Below are 18,939 nucleotides of genomic sequence, written 5' to 3'. Positions count from 1 at the left end.
AGCCTGTGGGGCCCGCGGGCCGCGCCCGCCCCGGCCAGCCACAGCAGCTGTAGCCGGGCCCCGCTTGCGGTCGTCGGCCAGAAAGATAGCAGCCTGAGTTCCGCCGCTGCCTAGTTTCCTCCCTCTCCTTCTCTTCTCCCTCTGCCCTCCTCCCTCTCTCCTCTTGCCCACGCCTGGTCCTCCTTTCTCGCCTCCTGCCCCTCTGGCCCCCTTTTGCTTTTCCCCTTCTGCCCACCTCCTCTCTGCCCTCTTGCTTTTTCGTCTACCTTTTTTCTCTCCGTCTTTCTCTTTTCTCTCCTTCCTCCACCTTTGTCTTCCCCATCCCTCTTTCCTCTGTCCTCTTCCTTCTGTCACCCTCTACTACAGTCTCTCCATCCTCTCCTTTTTTTGTCTTGGGAGTCCATAGCTAAGCACCAGGAGCCAAGCACTGCCCGCTGTGCCTGCCTGAGAGTCTCCGGCGTGGCTCAGGAGAAAATGGGCCTGTACTCTGGGCCTGACACATCTGATGGGGTCACCCTGAGGCGATCCAGAAGTGCTCCCCTGATCCGTGGGCTCAGGTGAGCAGGGTTGGGGAGGATGGAGTACAGGGTTCAGGGGCTCCTTGACCTGGTGCAAGCAGCCTTCCTTCCCCAAAGTGCAAGCTCAAGCTCTTGTGGGTTCTCGAAAATGAGCGGTGAGGACACGTTTGCTTCACAGTGACTTGGGTCCCGTGGTGGAGTGGAAGTTTGAGCCCAAACTCTGGGCAGGGTGTGTGGGGGAAACAGGGACTCCTCTACCTGGAGCTGAGCTGTCCCGCTCCGAAAGGGACTGCAGAAAGCTGCTGGCTCTTCAGACAGGTTGCACGTCCTGCCTGATATACACACCATGGAATGTCAGACCGAAGCCCCTGGAACTAGACTTGCAACTTGACACCTGTCTCTAAGAGCTGCTATTTCTAAGCTTAGTTTAGGAACTCTGACTTTAACATGAGGCTGACTTTAATAAATCACAGTTGACCTAATGACTTCAATTAAATGGCGTGTTGACATCACAATAAGTGATTTAGATTTGTCATAGTGTTTTCAGAGTCTAAAACTATGTGAAATACAGTTCAGTGATTAAAAAAAGAATGGTAGCCAGTAGCTTAGGTCAGTGGAAACACAGGTTTTAGAATTTTACTTATTGCTACATTTCTAGCACCTAGACCAGTGACTGGTAGAAGTAAGTATGCAAGAAGTATTTCCTGAATGAAAACAAACAACGGAAAGAAAACCCCTCAGATCTTGAATTTTAGTGGCCGGGTCTTGTGTTTTCACATGAATAAGTCCCAGAGAGTCTATTTGAAGGCAGGATCTTGTGATAGTGAAGTTTGGCTCACCTCCTGAGCCTGTTGCATTTCATTTTTATAAGCAGACAGTTCAGCTTAGGTAGAGTGCCAATTCGTGAGACCCCTATTCAAATGGCATTAGTCTAAAAAGGGATGGGAGTGGAATTTGCCAACAACATACTAATCAAGCATAGCGAAGGCAAAGAAAGATAATTATTGTCTATCAGACTGGTAATAACATCTATATTTTGGAGAAAAACAGGTTTACTTGTTTATTTTATGAAATATACTTTCAAAATGGAATAATCGAATGACTTTTTGTTTTCCCAGTGCTGTCCTTGGCCCTACATTTATTTTTAACACTTTTAATAATAAACTGGTCTCTAGCTCGCTCTCTCTCTTTCCGTTGCATTTTTAAAATCTAGTAAGCAAGTACTTGCTAGAAACTCCGGCGATCTTACTGACCTGCATTTAGACTATTGCAGAAAAAAACATCCTGTTTTTTTTTGAATGTTGACTTAAGTAATCATTTGAAAGATAGCATGGTGTGACAGACAAAGGGGAAAGGAGACCAGACCTGTTCCCAGTTTTCACGAGCCATGATCATGAGTGAATCGGTTAACCATCCTGAGTCTCTGTTTTCTCATTTAAAAACTAGGAGAGCCAAGTTAGGTGATCTCAGTGGTCCCTTAAAGCCCAATCCAATTCTGTTTTGAAAGTTGTTCTTGAGCTCATATCATGGGGCTATCTCCTAGGTTCTGCAGGAATATTAAACAGAGAGGAATCACACACCTCTGTACCAAGGGGTTTAGCACACATGCACATTTATTTAATACAAGGTACAGTAGGTGTCTCAGAAAGCATCTCATCTCCCAGTGTGCTCTGTGGGTTCAAAGGATGGAGTGATTGCATTAGGTTTGTGGAATGAATGAAGAGAAGTTTGTGCCTTCAAGAAGGACAGGGCATTTCTGATGAGTGTGGAAGGAGAGGACGGATTTTGACTGATGGTAGGAAGTATAGGGGAAGGCATTTGAGGCAAAAGAGGCAACATGAGCAAAACTCCAGGTATGTTCAGGTATGTTTCATTCATTTAGCAGCAGGTTCAGAGGTAGGAAACGTGCAGAGGGGAAGAGTGGAGACGTGTTGAGAGGGTGCATTTTGTAGAACAGGGCTCCCCAGCCCTTTCCGTGTGGTGGTGCGTACAGAAAATGGTAATACTTGTAAGTCTTCTGAGGTAAACAGAAGAGGCTGCTGGAGACCGGTGCTAACTGGTTTAGGGGCATAGTTCTGATCAGAAGAATCTGGAGGGAACTAGTCTGGAGCTCTGCCCTTCACCTCTCTGAGCTGCCCCCCAACCACCGAAGAGGCCAGTCTCTTGGTAAACTGGGAACCGTCGGTACCCCAGTCAGGAGACTGTGAAGACGACGGTGAGTTTATTCTCTGTATGAAATGAGGAGCCATCGAAGATTTTAACTAGAGAGTTGATGCTAACCTGTTTGCTCAATAGAGCATTGGTGCTAGTGTATTTGAGAGACATCTTCGACTAGACAACAGTAATTTTTCTTTTCATCTTTCAGTGATCTTTCACAGGTTTTTCAACCTTACACTTTTAGAACCCAGAGGAATAGTGCAACGATTATGAGCCATCACAGCTTGGTGAGTATGGAAGGAAGGATTTGAAGTGATTTGGTTTGAGGAAGATGCTTTCAAATGTAGTCCCCCCCCCCTAAAACCTATGTGCTGTGCATAAGGATTTAAAAAACAAAAGATTTATTTTCCCTCTCTTATTTACCACTTAATACTGTGGCCATTCAGGCATTTGGTACAAAAAAAGAAGACCTGGTTAAACAATTGTCTTTGCCGTGGGAGTTTGTACTTTAAAAACTGTTCATTATTATTTGTCCTTGCTTGCATCGTGGCTAGGAGGTAAGTCAGGATGAGCTTCTAATTATAGCTGAGAACAGTGGTCTTGCTTGTCCAGGATGTCAAATTTGCTTAAACGGTAGCAGAGTGTTTGTTTCTGACACTACCTGTTGGATGATGCTGGTTTTCCGAAGTCAATACTCCTTTAAAATGCTTGTATTTATATCCTCAGAAGACTTGCCAGTTTGAACTGTTTTCCATAGCCAGAGTTGTCGGGGATCACCTTATTAATTGGTGGCACTAGGAGAAATTGTGACAAGGTTTTTGTGTGATAGCCATTCACATATGGAGCTCAGTTATCCACCAGCTTCAGGTGTCTGGAAAGCACCTGAGGAGTAAGCATGCAGGCTTGGAAATGGCTGGACTAGATTTCCATAGGGTTCATCAGTGTATTTATAGAGAGCCTCTGAATCATCTCATATATATGCATAATTATAATAAGCTTCCAACCCAAAAGTGTGTGAGAAGCAGCAAACCAGAAGAGGTCCATTTGGGATAAAGATGTACTTAAAGCTCCTAGAAAGGAAGAAAGGGAAACACTGAAAAGCAGACAGGTTTTTTTTGTTTTGTTTTGTTTTTTTATTTTGGTTTTAAGGTTTTTGCTATAGGGTGCGGGTAGACAGAGGTTTTTAAAAAATTAGTTTGTGGCTTAGTATAAAGGCTAAAAGTCTGTTACTAGAGTCTGAGGAGGTCACTGGTTTAGAACCATGTAACAATTTATGTCCTTAAGAAACCCGGATTGTTAATTTTTTCTTAAAACCTAGCAATACCAACACCCGTGTGATATTTTACATGTTACAGGGTACTTTTACACATTTAATTCCCATAACAAACGAAGCACACAGGCCAAAAGATTTTCCCCAGTTAAATGAGGCAGCAGCTGAGACTCATTCCAGACAAGCGACTTGCTCAGAATCACACAATTAGGAAGTGGCAACACTGAGATTCGAACAGAGATCTTCCAGTGCCATTGTGTTTGTATGATCTGTTTAAGAAAGGGAAAATATAACACGTTATAGAAGATTTCCAGCTGAAGTGGCTAAAAATACTTAGAGGGGAAAATGTTAGCTATCTGGAGGTTTGATTCACTTCACCTCCTCCCTGAAGGATCCTGGAAAATAGAACTACTTATTTTTGCTGGATGTATGAAAAATGTTTATATGTGCTATACAGCTGTGCTCTTGATAACAGTAGCATAGCAAAGAAGGAAAAAATGAATTTGCCTCTCCACTTCACTTAACCTCTTGTACGATGTGAAGATTCTTATCAGCTCTGGCCTAGGCTCATCTGTCACTATTTTCTGACAAATACACTTGGCTCTGGCTGCACTAAAATATCTCATTTTCAGGAGGAACCTTGGTGATTCACTGCTCTTTGCTGGTCATTTGCTGTCCTTTACTCCACCCCCTTCTCCTTTCAAGCTTTCTGGTCCTTCAGACCTCTGTTTAATCCTTATATCTCCTCTGGGCAGGCTTCCACAACTATCACAATATTAATTACACCAAATACGTTATATCACAGTGTACTCTTTATATCTTACTATGCTTATCTGTGTCCCATAGTAACCTGCAAAGAGTAAGGTGTTGGTGAATGAAATAGAAAGGAAGGGACTGTGAAAGAGACGAGCAGAAATAGGAACTTCATGATTTGCCAACTGATTTGTAGGGGAAGGGAGAAGGAGGATTCCAGGAGACTGACCTTTTGTTTCTTGGTGACCAGGAGACTGGTGTTGCCTTTACTGGGAATAGAGGAATCAAGAGGGTCATAGCTTGCAAGAGAAAGAGATGAATCCTTTTGGGGTGCGTTGGCCTCCAGGTGCTGCTGGCCCCATGCCATTCTCCAATACGATATTCTATTTTTTTAAAAATTTGCTATAGGATGTGTGTGCTCACCAGAGAGAGAAAGAGAAAATGAGAAAGTACCCCCCAGGCAGCATGGGCATGCTGTAATTCCTCCTTCTCCACTCTCTCAAGATTTGGAGCATGCACTCACTCACCTGGTGTGCTTTTCAAGCCACCGGGTCTGGGATGTAGATCACATAGTCAGCCACGGGGGATCCAGCTGCCTTAATCACCATGTCACTGGTTGGCCCTATTCTAATTTTTAAAGACTCTACCAGCTTCCTGTCTCACCACTTTTTACTTTTCAGCAGATGACCCTTCTCACTTCACAGAGAAGACAGACACCTATTTTGTGTGTCGGCTTTCTGCTCCTTGAGCTGTCTTTACCTTCACATGTGGCCTTTCTCCCTAATGGTTCACACGTTTTCGGACTCTCCTGTCAATTCTCAGTCTCTTATCTCCTCTCTGTGTCTTCCAGCCTCTCTTTTCAAAGCCTAGGAAAGGCCAAAAGAAAGGGGGGGGGGTGGATAATGAAGGGTACATTTCAAGGTAAGATCATATTTTGGTGGGTAGCTTTTTACAATTTTGCCTGAATAAGCTTTTGCCTGAAAAAATTTAGAGCAGTTTATTTCCATTTTATACTGCTTACTGCATTAGCAGTAAATGTTTCAATAGCATAGGACCTCTCTAACAATAATCATCTTATTTGATTATGTGGTATTACAAGTTCATTTATAGTTCATTAGGGAATAAATAATAGTTTATATTATGGCTATTAGAACCCCCTATACATATCTGTTGCTACTTGGGTCACAACATTTTTGTGACAAGATTGTGATGATTTTTTTTAAAAGAATTATTTATTTAACTTTATTTATTCATTCATTTCATTTGATCAGAGAGAGACAGAGAAAGAGAGAGAGAAAGTGAGAAAGCAAGCCACCAGGTCCAGGATTTGAACCGTGGTTGACCATGTGGGAGTGTCCAGCGCCTTAACCACCACGCCACCTGCTGGTCCCAAGATTGTGATTATTTTGAAGGAACATAGTTATCCCTCAAATTATTTCAACCACACCGCAGTCCCCTCTCCTCCATTCTCCTCTTGGGATCCTGGGCATGCTTGTACATGTGCCCAGTGTGAGTTTTAACCACCAGGTCTGGAGCTCGAACTGTGGTCAACTATGTGGGAGTCCAGCAAAATAACCATTATACCATCTGCTGGTCCTTAACTTTTTGTCATTTTTTAAAAGTGACAATCAAGGAAAGCCAGAGTTATTTTAAAAATACATCTTAGCTTTCATATTAGTTTTAATTTAATTAGTAAGGTTTGTGGTGATAGTATTAGTGATCCAATTTTAGGGTTGGCTTAGATCACATAAGAAGAGTCTTCATATTGCCATTTTAAAGTGTTTTTGATAAACATTAATCACAGACAAAATATACTGGGCTCATTAGCCTTTCTTCTTCTGTTAGTATAGTGGTGATAACAACAACATAGGTGTTCTTTATTTACCTTTTTATATACTTCCTTATACTAGGTAAGTGAGATAATGGATATTTCCAAGGGCCAGAGTATTTTTTCCCCCAAATTCACACAGTTCCACATTGATTTGGGAAAAGTGCTAAAGTCAGTGCCTGTCTAGCGACAGATGGTGCTTTGAGGTTGGACACCTGGTGTACTTTCTAAAGACTGAATGTACCGACTAGTGTATTAATGTTCAATGATTTAAAGAGCTCAATTTCTAAGAAGGATGTGAAAAATGGTCTAAGAAGACCAACCAGTACTGGCAGCAGACTGCTACTTTGTGATTCAGAAAAGAGTAAATGTCTACTTTCTTTTTCCAGTTGCTGTCATCCTTACCTAATCATATTCCTAATAGCAGACTGCACCAAATCAAAAGGGTAAAATTTTCTTACTAGCTGAGATCTGAATTTTTTTATTTTACATTTTTAATTTTAATTTTAATTTTGAAAATTCAGAGAGTAAAATTGAGTCAGGATACAACTCTGGGTAGTTGGAGACATTAAAATTCTTCTGAATTTGGAGATAAAGTATAGATGTGGCTTTGGTGACTGTCTTAGAAAGTTAGTTCTGCTCTTCTGTGATGTCAAATGAGGTAGAAAAGTATTTTCGTTTTATTTGAAATGGACAACTACATGGATAAAAATTGCATTATTAGTACCTATGTTTGTTTCTGCAGGAAGAAGGCCTGGATTTAATGAAGAGAAAAACTGCACATGAAAGGTTAGTGCTTTGCAAGAGTAGGGCCTAGTCTAATATGTCATGTTTGTAAATACTGATGGCTTTTCGTTTTGTTTGTTTTAGAGCAATACAAACGGCAGTGCAGATGAGCCAGTCATGGGATGAGAGCTTGAGCCTGGTAAAGTTTGTGCATGTCTGCTTTTTAAAAAAATTTTTTTTACAGAAACCTCTGTTTTGTTCACTGACTTACATTAATTTTTTTCATGCACATCTGTACCCTCTGCTTCTAAATTGATACTCAGTTTTTTATCTCTGCTTTTCTAGGAGCATATTAGAATCTATATATTCTCCTCTAAAATATTAGTGTATTACGGTAGTAAATAAGAACTGCAATGTGCTGAATGGTTATGAAGAGATAACACTTTATGTTTACAGAGCGATAGTGATTTTGACATGCCAGAGGAATTATATTCTCCTAAGAGAATTGACTTCACTCCAGTTTCTCCAGCACCTTCTCCCACCAGAGGATTTGGAAAGGTAAGACCATTGACAAGATATTTACTCTCCAAAGCACATGTATACAAATCACCTAACTTGTAAAGTACCCAATGACTTGAAGGAAAATCAATGAAGATCTATGTCTGAAAAGTATGGCACATTTTTGCATAGAAAAACACATCATGAATTTCCTGACGACCTAGTAGTATATATACAGTATATATAAACACAAAGGGAGCTAAGCAATTCTAAGGACGTTGTGTCTGTCATTTTGAAAATGACCTTTTGAAAATTGAGGTGCTAGAACTATTTTAATATTAAATATGTTTTTCTAGCAATGCTTTTCACCATCCCGGCAAATGTTTGTGAATGGCAGTGGTTTGCCATCGAGTCCCGTGTCTAGTCCAAGACGATTTTCAAGGTAAGCAAACTTGAATTTAAATGTGGTTGAAGTGCCACTTATTACATTTGTCTCTCCGATTAACTTTTGTTCCAATATTTCATTATGGAAATGTTCCAGCATAGCGCAAAACTGAAAGAATGTCACAGCAAATGCCACATACTCATCGCCTATACAAGTGTTCTGCAAAAAGTTTAAGGGAATGTGTATTATGAAGAGTCTATGTGTGGATTTCAGAATCTTTTTGCATAAAACAGGCTCATAGTTAAATTTCATTTTTCCATGAATTTTTTTAAGTCTCCTGGTAGTCTACCATTAACATTTTACAAGATTTTTTTTTTTGAGACAGTCCACATTTTACCAGATTCTTTCTTTCTTTCTTTTTGGGGGACAGTTCTGATTTATATTCAGAGGGGGGACACACAGACACACATATGACAATAGATTTTAATAGATTTTTTTTGTTTTTAGGTTTTTGCCATAGGGTATGTGCTCTTGCTGAAGAGAGACAGAGAGAGAGATTGAGAGAATTATCTCCTGGGGGTATGGCCACACTGCAATCCTTTCTCTTTCTCTACTCTCTTCTTGGTATTTTGGGTATACTCACACACAATGTGATTTTCAAGCCATCAGGTCTGGGACTCAAACTGCAGTTGGCCATGTGGGAGTCTAGCGCCTTAACCACTACTACACCTGCTGGCCCTAATAAAAGATCCTTTTTAAGGATAGGGCAAACAGTTTTCTAAGATTATAGACTAGTCATAATCCAAATAACTTTTAAATGAGACAACTTTTTCTTTAAATTGCTAATTCATCTTCTGGAATGATTTTTTTTTTTTGAGAGAGATTTTTGCTATAGGACACGTGCGCCAGCCAGAAAGACAGAGAGAGACAGAGAGACAGAAAGGGAGAAATCACCCCCGAGGGGAGATGGCCACACCACAGTCCCTTCTCCTCCATTCTCCTCTCGGGATCTTGGGCACACACGCACATGCGCCACCGGATCTGACCTCGAATTGTGGTCGACTACGTGGGAGTTCAGCGACATAGCCATTGCACTACCTGCCGGTCCCCCCAGAATGATATTTTAAAATGCCTTAAAATGTTGTGTTCTTCCAGATTGTCATATACCGGGTCCTATCGTGTATCAGCATTCCAGTTACTCAGCCTGTGATGTAGCCAGTTTCCATTTCTCTGTATATAAGTGTCAGTTTTGTTTATTTATTTGGGAGACTCCTTATCTTGCATCTTGGAAGTACTGAATGTCATCCTATTTGTTTATTCATCAAAGCAGGCGGAGTCAGAGTCTAGTGAGGTGCATCAAGCCCAGTGTTCTTTGTCCTGTTAAAAGAAAAGGTATGTAGTAGCACGGTGCCCATCATTAACCATACTGCATTGTATTCTTGAAATTTGCTAGGGCAGTAGATCTTTTTTTTTTTTTCTTTTCTATAGGATGCATGTGCCAACCAGAAAGACAGAGAGAGACAGAAAGTGAGAAATCACCACCCAGAGCGGATGGCCACTCCACAATCCCTTCTCCTCTTGGGGTCTTGGGCACGCATGCACACGTGCCCAGCGTGAGTTTAAGCCACCAGGTCCGGGACTCAAACTGCAGTCGACTACGTGGGAGTCCAGCGACATAGCCATTATGCTAACTGCTGGTCCCAGGCAGTAGATCTTAAATGTTATCTTAAATGTTCTTACCCCCCCACACACACACACACAGGGAACTATAGGCAAGGTGGTAGACATATCAACCAACCTGATTGTGGTCATTTCATGTGTACATTAATCAAATCATTATACCATATACCTTAAATATATCCAAATGTATGTGTTAGCTATACCTCAATAAGTGAGAAAAAAGAAAAGATATGTATCACACTTCTGATATTAAACCTGGCCAAGCTTGAATTAAAACCTAGACTTTCTATCTGAAATTAGCTCATGGCATTGCTCTCCTTTTCTCTCAAGAAATAGGAAGTATTGTTCCCAATGTATGCTCTACCGATTCTAGATTTTATATATTAGTTATTTGATACTATCTATATTTTCTTACAGTTCATAACTGAATTTTATTCAAGATATTATCAAGATATATTCCAAAACTTTTGCCTCTCAGTGATGCGACTATAAGAGCTGTATATCTGGTACATTGCAGAAATATATGCTAATGTCTGTATGTTCAAATATAAGGTGAGGTACTCTCCCCTCATCGCCAAATTGTGTCTCAGCAAGGAAGAATTAACTTATATTCAAGTCTGTAGGCTTTCTGGTAGAACAAGGTGGTCACCTTACCTTTGAATTGCAAATCACTAAACTAAAATTGTCTCAATCAACGTTAGTTTTAGATGTTTATAGAGGGTACTTAATGGCATCTGTTTTTTGAAAAAGGCAAAGAAATTTAACACAGATTTCATCCTTATTCCTGTGGTTATGACTGCAAGTACAGGATGTCATTTTAAACGAGTTTTAATGAGGAAAAAGCAACTCAATGTGTTTTTGTGTGTGTGCCTATTACTTCCAGGGCCTGTAAACAAATCAACTCTCCTTATAGATATGTGGTTTTGGTGAAAACTTTCGTCATAGGCTCAAAAACAGATTCAAAAAGTGTTGTATTTCAGACACCTTAAAGATGGTGTGCCCTGGAAAATAGATCCTGATATGCTGACATCTGTATTTTAGTGAATATGTTTTATTTTACAAGCAGTCCTTATCTGTAATCTTGCAAGGAGTTATTTACAATCCTAGTAATATTCACAGGAACTATTCAGTGAAAATTACACTCAGAAAAGAGGTAATTGTTATTATTAACTTAAAAATTGTTGTGAAAGTCAATGGAATTAGTATGATTGTTTAGTTTCATAGCTATTCCAAAATATACCAGCAGATGGAGGAATTCTTTGCTTAAAAACAGTTGAAATTTTTTGCTAGTGAGGTGGCATCGAAAACCCAGAAGCAACTTTTAACAAGTTGCATATTAAAATATGGAAAAAGCAGATGAAATTCAAGCTTTTCCTGAATTTCAAAAATTTTCAGAATAGCTCCAGAGAAAAGAGAAAAATTAATTGATAATATGAAGTAATGAATTTTACATTTGTTCTTGCTTGATTTTTTTCCCATCATATAAACCTTATTCAGGTCTTTGGCCTGTCACCTAGTGGTTAAGGGAGCTGGATCCCATATGACTAACTATGGTTTGAATCCTGCCAGGCACTTATGTGTGCATGCTCAAAATCCTGACAGGACAGAGAACTGGAGGAGAAGGAATTGCAGCGTGACCATATTCTGTTTGGGGGTGCTTTCTCCCCCTCCTTCTCTCTCTCTCTCTCTGGTGAATGCATGTGCTCTGTGGTAATAAAAATTTAAAAAGTTAAATTCAGAGTTACTGATTTCCTATTGGAGTAGACATAGGCCTGCAAATTACATTGTTTTTAATATTCCATTTTCAAGTTGAAAGAGGTTCAAACCAAGGCATATGCATGTTTTAAATAACATCATACCTTATTTTGGTGTAGGGGCTTTTTTCTCACATAAGGTTGTTAGTCTTTGTACTTCTGGTGGCAAAATGTTCAATTCAACATCATTCCTATTGGTGCAGAGTTGTTCTATTACCAGATATGAGAAAATCTATAGAATTAAAGTAGTACTGTACTGATTTTGTGACTTGAGTAGTAATTGTTTTCAGTTACAAGTATGCTTTCGAACACACACACACACACACACACACACACACACACACACACACACACACACACACACTTTTTTTTTAAGGTTTTTGCCATAGGGTACATGTGCTTTCCCGAGACAGACAGACAGTGGCAAAGTGAGAAATCACCTCCCTTGAGGAGGTGGCCATTTTGCAGTCCCTTCTCCATTCTCCTCTCAGGATTTTGAGCATGCATGCACATGGACCTGGAGTTATTTTCAAGCCCATTGAGTCAGGGACTCACACTACTGTTGGCCATGTGCAAGTCCAGTGCCTTAATCAGCACACCACCTACTGGCCCCTCGAACTTCTATTTTTCATCTTCATTTTCACTTAATAGTATAAAGCAGCCTTTTGTACAGTGTTGATCCTACTGCACATTTTTTGGCCCACCTAATGTCATCTCAGGAAATGTTCAGATATTAAAATATATAAAATGAGTAGTTTTTGCTCACTGCCTAGCATAAAATATTATTCATTGTGAACTTCAACTGTTTGGGAATACTTCATTTCCACCATAGTTAACTTTGATTCATTTTACCTGATGAAATCTCTGTTCTACTATTTATAAAAGAACTTGAATATATTCATAGCATGCCACATAAAATGAGTGAGAAGTTTTTTAGGGTTGCTAACTTTTTGGTTAAAGTTATGTGGAAGCATATTTCTTTATGTATAAAGCACACGGAAAAAATAGCTTTTTTTTTTTTTAAGAGGTTTTTGCTATAGGGTGCGTGAACCAGCCAGAAAGACAGAGAGAGACAGAGAGACAGAAAGTGAGAAATCACTCCCCGGGGGCCCTGTCACAATCCCTTTCCCTCCATTCTCCTCTCAGGATCTTGGGCACATGCACACGCGCCTGGCGTGAGTTTAAGCCACAGGGTCTGGGACTCGAACTGTGGTTGACTACATGGGAGTCCAGTGACATAGTCATTACGCCAACTACTGGTCCCTGGAAAAATAGCTTTTAAGTAGTGGCTTGAAAAAATTTTTTTAGCTTTTTTTCAGTAAACAAAGATCACCTCATTTTAGCACTAAATCTATAGTAGTAAAATTATTTCACAGCAACATTATCCCTTTCTGTTTTAGGTGAAATGGAGGCAGAAAGCCAGCCCAAGAGACTCTCCCAAGGCGCTACCAACATGCTGTCTCCGGAGGCCGCACAGTTGTCTGATCTCAGCTCATGGTAAAAAAGAAAGAAATAAATTAAAGAAATAAAACCATAAGGATATTAGTATATTATCCATTTTATAAAAAGCCACATCGAAAGTATATTGGGATAATTTAAAATATATTCAACTTTTTACCCATGCTCCCACAGAGGGAAGATCTCCATGGAGGTATAGATAATGTAAAAAACAAAAAAAAACAAACAAAACAGAACAAACCAAAAAAACCCCAGATCCTTGGAAAGTCACGAGTGTGTATCTTTTTGACACCTTCCTGTTCATTCCTAGTTCCTGTTAGGTCCACCCCTCTTGATAGGTGCTAATAGCATGGTAGAGTGTAGACAGGTGGTGTGTGAGTCTCAGGATAACCATGGGTAATGTGCATTGAATGTAGCTGCTCTGCCTGCATTTTGTTATGTCGTTTGACTTTGCAGAGAATACTAACTTTTGCTTAAGCATGGTGTTCACTAAATAACATTATCTGTTGTTTTAAAATTTATGAGTATTCCATCACAATGCTAACTAAGGTTTCATTTTGTACTAACACTTCCTGATTCTTATGAGCTAGTCACATACAATTTATTTTTTGTCTTACTCATCCTGTAGTAGTTTAAGTCTCTAACCTAAGGACCTGCAGTAATTTTGTAAGAATGTTAGCTTCTTTTCCTGTACTTGAAGTTGAACACCTGCAGGCTGGTATACATATTGGAACGGAGGGGAAGGGGTAATAGCAGTGACCAGGTAATATTCTGAAATCTTTCAATATGTTCTAATCCACTCACTGAGTACCCATGTTCCAGGCGTAGTTGCGTAGTGCCTTTCTGAACTTTGTTTTTTTGTTCCCTGAGTTTTCTGGCTGAGGGTCTTTTGTAAAAGTCTATGAGAGCGTCCAACAGGTGGCTTGGTGGATAAGGAGCTGGATTCCTACATGACTGACCATGATTTGAGTCCTCAGGCCTTGTGGCTTATCTTGAAAATCACTCTGGGCACATGTACATGCATGCCCAAAATCCTAAGAGGAAAATGGAAGAGAAGGGATTATGGTGTGGCTGTCCCCTCTGGGTGGTGATTTCTCATTTTCTCAGTCTCTCTCTGGCAAGTGCATGCACCCTATGGCAAAAACCTTCAAAAAAAAAAAAAAAACCAGTGAGAGGATTCTACTTATTTATTTAACCAGGGCATGTGTGCTTGCTGGAGAGAGAGACAGGGAGAAAGTGAGAAAGCACCTGCAGGAAGGATAGCTATGCCACAGTCCCCTCTCCTCCATTTTCTTCTCGGGATTTTGGGCATGCACACATACCTAGCATGTTTTTTGAGCCACTGAATCCAGGACTTGAACTGTGAAGTCAGCCATGTGGAATCCAGCTACTTTAAATACTATGCCACTGGCTGGCCCTAGAGTGCTCACTTTAAAATAGAGGGATGGTACTCTGTCAGTGAACAAACTCTGTAAATAACTTGTAAGGTAAAAGGATGACAATTCCTTCTCAAATCACTTACATTCATTGTTTCCTAGAAGATAACCTATACTTCTAATTGACCAAGAAGTTACAGATTATACTAGTTTATTAGACCCATTGATTAGTACTGATCTATTCTTGGAACAGATTTATTTTAGATTGTTCTAGCTATTTTCAGCCCCATAGTCTTGGTTCCCTCTCATCTCTGGTAGTTCAGTGTGCTAATTTTGGTACAGAGAGCCTTTCCAGGTATGTAGATGATTGCAAGGAGAAAACTTCTGAAGCTTGTCAAGGGAACTGACTAGTGGGTGAAATTCTATACTTAGTGGAAACTTCATATCACTTTTATGGCAAAGTGTGTTATATTATAAGCATATGACCATATTTAGGTTTGCTTACCCAGTTACTAACCCAGAAGCTATGACAACATTTTTTCAAACTAGAAACATACAGGATTTATTTATGTATTATCTTAGGCTAACTGCACAGGATGCCATGAAACAGATTCACGCTATGCTAGGTGTATATGCATGCGTGCCCCAAATCCCAACAGGATGGAGAAGCAGAGGAGGAATTGTGGCATGACCATGCTCGCTTGAGGAGTACTTTCTGCCTCTCCCTCTCCCATTCTCTGTAGTGAGTGCAGCAACCCTCTGGCAAATTATAAAACAAAAACAGGAATTAGGTTCCCAGAAATAAATAAGAAAGGAAAGGAGATAGGGTCCTCTTTCTTTGTCTAGATGTTTATTCCCTGAACAGCACAGCCTAAGCTGTTAGTGGACAGCTATCTATCATCTATTTATCTAATATCACCAGATTTCTATTTCTGTTGCCACTGCTTCATTCTTCGTGCCTGACTAAGAGAGCCCTGGGAACATCAGCATTGATGATGAAACTTTGATCCTTAGACACAAAATGTTGTTGCCTCACATGGAAGAGATTTGCTTTATTGGGGGCCACTCAGTGCTCAATAAGCTAAGGTATGGCCAGAGTGATCTGAGAAAAATTTCTTACTTAGAATTCACAGAACCAAGTATCCGAGTTAAGAACTTAGGCTTTCAAATTATGGTTTTAAGTCAGTTTGTAGCATCTGTACTTCTGAAGTTATTAAAACTTAAAATTACGCTAAGACGTTTGGGCTACCTTATACCAGGTTTTTCAGGAAGTTTATGGAAAAATAAAATTAAAGTACAAGTTTATTTGAATACAGAATAATTTTGAAATTTATGCACTTTTTTTCATAATATACAATTTCCTTGAACTATTTAAAGACCCCTCATATACTATTGATGCTAATATTTATATCTACAATTAAGGGATTCTAAATATGAGTTATTCCTTTGATGTAAAAATTAGATTCAGGAAGTTTATGGAAAAATAAAATTAAAGTACAAGTTTATTTGAATACAGAATAATTTTGAAATTTATGCACTTTTTTTCATAATATACAATTTCCTTGAACTATTTAAAGACCCCTCATATACTATTGATGCTAATATTTATATCTACAATTAAGGGATTCTAAATATGAGTTATTCCTTTGATGTAAAAATTAGATCCCACTCTGGTAGAAACTTTTCTTCTATTTCTTTAATGAAGTTTCATTGATCAGAATGAGACCTCCAAATGCTTAGAAATGAGAACAGAGATAGGAACCAGCTGCATTCTGATGTCTGTTGCCAAGGATGACAATCTACTTGATAGTAAAGCTAAGGAAACAATTTTTATACTACCTTTTAGAGAGCATAAAAAGGATCATATCATTAATAGATGTTACCTCAACATTTTTTTTTTTTTTTAGATATTTTTGCCATAAGTCACATGTGGTCACCAGAGAGAGATAAAGTGAGATGGAAAATGAGAAATCACCCCTCAGGGTGGATGGCCATACTGCAATTCTTTCTCTCCCATTCTACTCCTGGTATCTTGGGCATGCACACATATGTGCCCAGTGTGATTTTCAAGCCACCAGGTCCAGGACTTGAACTGTAGTGGGCCATGTGGGAGTTCAGCAATATAACTACTACACATTCTGGTGGCCTCCCCACTTTTAAGTCTTTTTAGTTTCTTCTGTGCCCCCCCCCAAAGAAAAGGAAAATATGAGTTTTACAACTTGAAACTCAAGATTATGTATTCAAGTGAGATAATAAACTTTAAAATTTGACATCTTTGAAATTCCTCACTTTCCCTTTCTCTGTTTCTCTCTGGCAAGCACACGCTCCCTTTAACCAAGTTCTGAATCTAAGTTGGAGCAGAGAGTGAATGTTAAATAGTATGCTATTTTTATGTTGATGAACAAAATTATTTATGTTCATATTTAGTAGTAGAGAAGTTCTGAATTTGAAGGTTCAGGTTTTTTTTTTTTTCTAATTTTTTGGGTAACTTATCTTCTAGCTTCTTTTTTTCTTAATGGGAAGAGCAATGTTAGAAGATAAATTTCATGGCATGAGTCACATTTTGTGTTTTTGAATTCACCCAAGCGAGCAGGTCTTATTACAAGTGGAATCTTTTAACCCAGGGCTCACCATAAGACTGGTGGTTGGAATAAGGAATTCTTTATTTATGTTCAGATTATCTGCTCAGTGGCCAAATTTTAATCTAAGCCTGTTTCCTCTTGCCAAGTAGCATAGAGCGTGTCCTTCAGCTGCCCAGCCAATATGTGCTTTAGGAAAGTAAATTCATTTTAATATTAGTCTAGGCAAAAAGCTGCAGGAGGAAAAAATCACATATGTTCCAAATGTAAGTAGAAAGGTCTTTTGATTTTCCAATGTCTTGGATTATCTTTGCAACTTTCTTTCAGTAGTTTGAATAATTCATACTTCAAACCCATTTTGCCGTTTGGTTGAAAAATAGAGACAGCTACATTTTCCAAACTTCTTACTTAACAGTGTGGTGTTATTAGTGATGCGTTTGACAGCATTAAGTGTGGAGCAGGAGTATATTATTTCCATTTTTATTTTTTACTTTTCTAAAGCCTATTTTTTTTATTTTTTACTTTTCTAAAGCCTATTTGTAGTCTGTCTCTGCCTAAAAATCCACAAGCAATAGAAAGAAATGACATGCTGAGGTAAAGTAGAAGAGTAAAGAAGCAGAAGGAAAAAGTGATATTTCATCAAGGGTGGTAGAGAGCTCAGAAACTTCCTAATGTACCTTACGTCACTTACCATGGGGAATATATTCACTTGGAAATTCATAAAATGATAATATTAACAACTTATATAACGTTTAGACTCAGTCTAGTGACCAAACTTAAACTAGAACCCATACTTCCTGATTCATCATTTTTTCTCCATTTCTATGTGTGTTTTTTTTTTTTTTTTTCCATAGGGCATGTGCACTTAACTGGAGAGACAGGGAAGAGGGACATTGAGAAATCGTCCCCCAGGGGGGATGGCCACACTGCAATCCCTTCTCTTCCATTCTCCTCTTAGGATTTTGGGCATGCCCACACACATGTTCCTGGCATGATTTTTAAGCTGCCAGGTCTGGAACAAGAACCGTGGTTGGCCATGTGGGAGTCCACTGCCTTAACCATTATGCCACCTACTGGCCCTATGCTTTTTTTTTGGAGAGGTTGTTGCTATAGGGCGTGTGCGCTCGCCAGACAGAGAGAGATGGAGAGACTGAAAGTGAGAAATCACCCCCCAGGGGGGATGGTCATGCCACAATCCCTTCTCCTCCATTCTCCTCCTGGGATCTTGGGCACGCACACACACGCGCCCGGCGTGAGTTTTAAGCCACCGGGTCCAGGACGTGAACTGCGGTCGACTACGTGGGAGTCCAGCGACATAGCCATTACGCTAACTGCTGGTTCCCTGCATTTTTGCTTTTCAAAACAAAAAGTACTAGAGGTCTTCAAAAAGTTCATTGAAAATGTGCATTATGTTTTACAGACTATGGTTGGATTTAAAAAGTTTTGTACCTGGGGACCAGCAGATGACATAAGGGTTACCTCACTGGACTCCCACATACTCAACCACCATTTGAGTCCCGGACACGGTGGCTTAAAATCCACACCGGGCACATGTGTGTACATGCCCAAAATCCCAAGAGGAAACTGGAGGAGAAGGGATTGTGGCATGTCCATACCCCCCTAGGGGGTGACTTCTTCCTTTCTGTCTCTCTGTCTCTCCAGTGAGCACATGCACCTATAGCAAAAAATCTCTCCTCCCCCCCAAAATATTTTTTGCACCAAAATAAACTTGTTCTTTAATTTCACTTTGTCACAGACTTTTTGAAGTTCCCTTGTATGTGTCTGCAAATTCTAAAGCTGCCTGCCTATCTCTATAGCTTTGCCTTGCTGCATTCTACATACTCTGCATATTATAGCCATGCCAGCCTGCTTGTGTTCCTAGAACTACCTTTGTTTCCTCCCCAAAACTTACCTAGCTAATGGCTGCTTATCTTTTTTTTTTTTTTTTTTTGGGGGT

The 18,939-nt window shown here is 39.7% G+C and overlaps 1 protein-coding gene and 1 non-coding gene across 5 annotated transcripts in view; both read left to right on the top strand.

Annotated features, from left to right (window-relative positions):
• The first annotated feature begins 395 nt into the window (after positions 1-395).
• PABIR2 (PABIR family member 2) overlaps positions 396-18,939 on the top strand; it is a 23,172-nt gene continuing 4,628 nt past the window's right edge. For 2 of the 4 annotated variants that reach the window (XM_027769448.1, XM_027769446.1), the window contains exons 1-8: positions 396-557; positions 2,884-2,962; positions 7,272-7,315; positions 7,397-7,451; positions 7,709-7,810; positions 8,107-8,192; positions 9,466-9,527; positions 12,970-13,066. In XM_027769448.1, coding sequence (XP_027625249.1) covers positions 475-557; positions 2,884-2,962; positions 7,272-7,315; positions 7,397-7,451; positions 7,709-7,810; positions 8,107-8,192; positions 9,466-9,527; positions 12,970-13,066 — 608 coding nt within the window. In that variant the 5' untranslated portion in view covers positions 396-474. Of the gene's footprint in view, positions 558-2,883; positions 2,963-7,271; positions 7,316-7,396; positions 7,452-7,708; positions 7,811-8,106; positions 8,193-9,462; positions 9,528-12,969; positions 13,067-18,939 lie in introns of all 4 variants that reach the window. The other 2 variants (XM_027769447.1, XM_027769445.1) reach the window with 1 other exon arrangement.
• LOC114006688 (small nucleolar RNA U109) lies at positions 12,418-12,557 on the top strand. The gene has a single exon (XR_003548388.1). It is a non-coding gene; the product is annotated as a small nucleolar RNA U109 (small nucleolar RNA).

Source organism: Tupaia chinensis, unplaced genomic scaffold (assembly GCF_000334495.1).
Source record: "Tupaia chinensis unplaced genomic scaffold, TupChi_1.0 Scaffold149560_1, whole genome shotgun sequence".
NCBI classification, from domain to species: Eukaryota; Metazoa; Chordata; class Mammalia; order Scandentia; family Tupaiidae; genus Tupaia; species Tupaia belangeri.
This window is presented reverse-complemented; position numbering and strand designations above follow the sequence as displayed.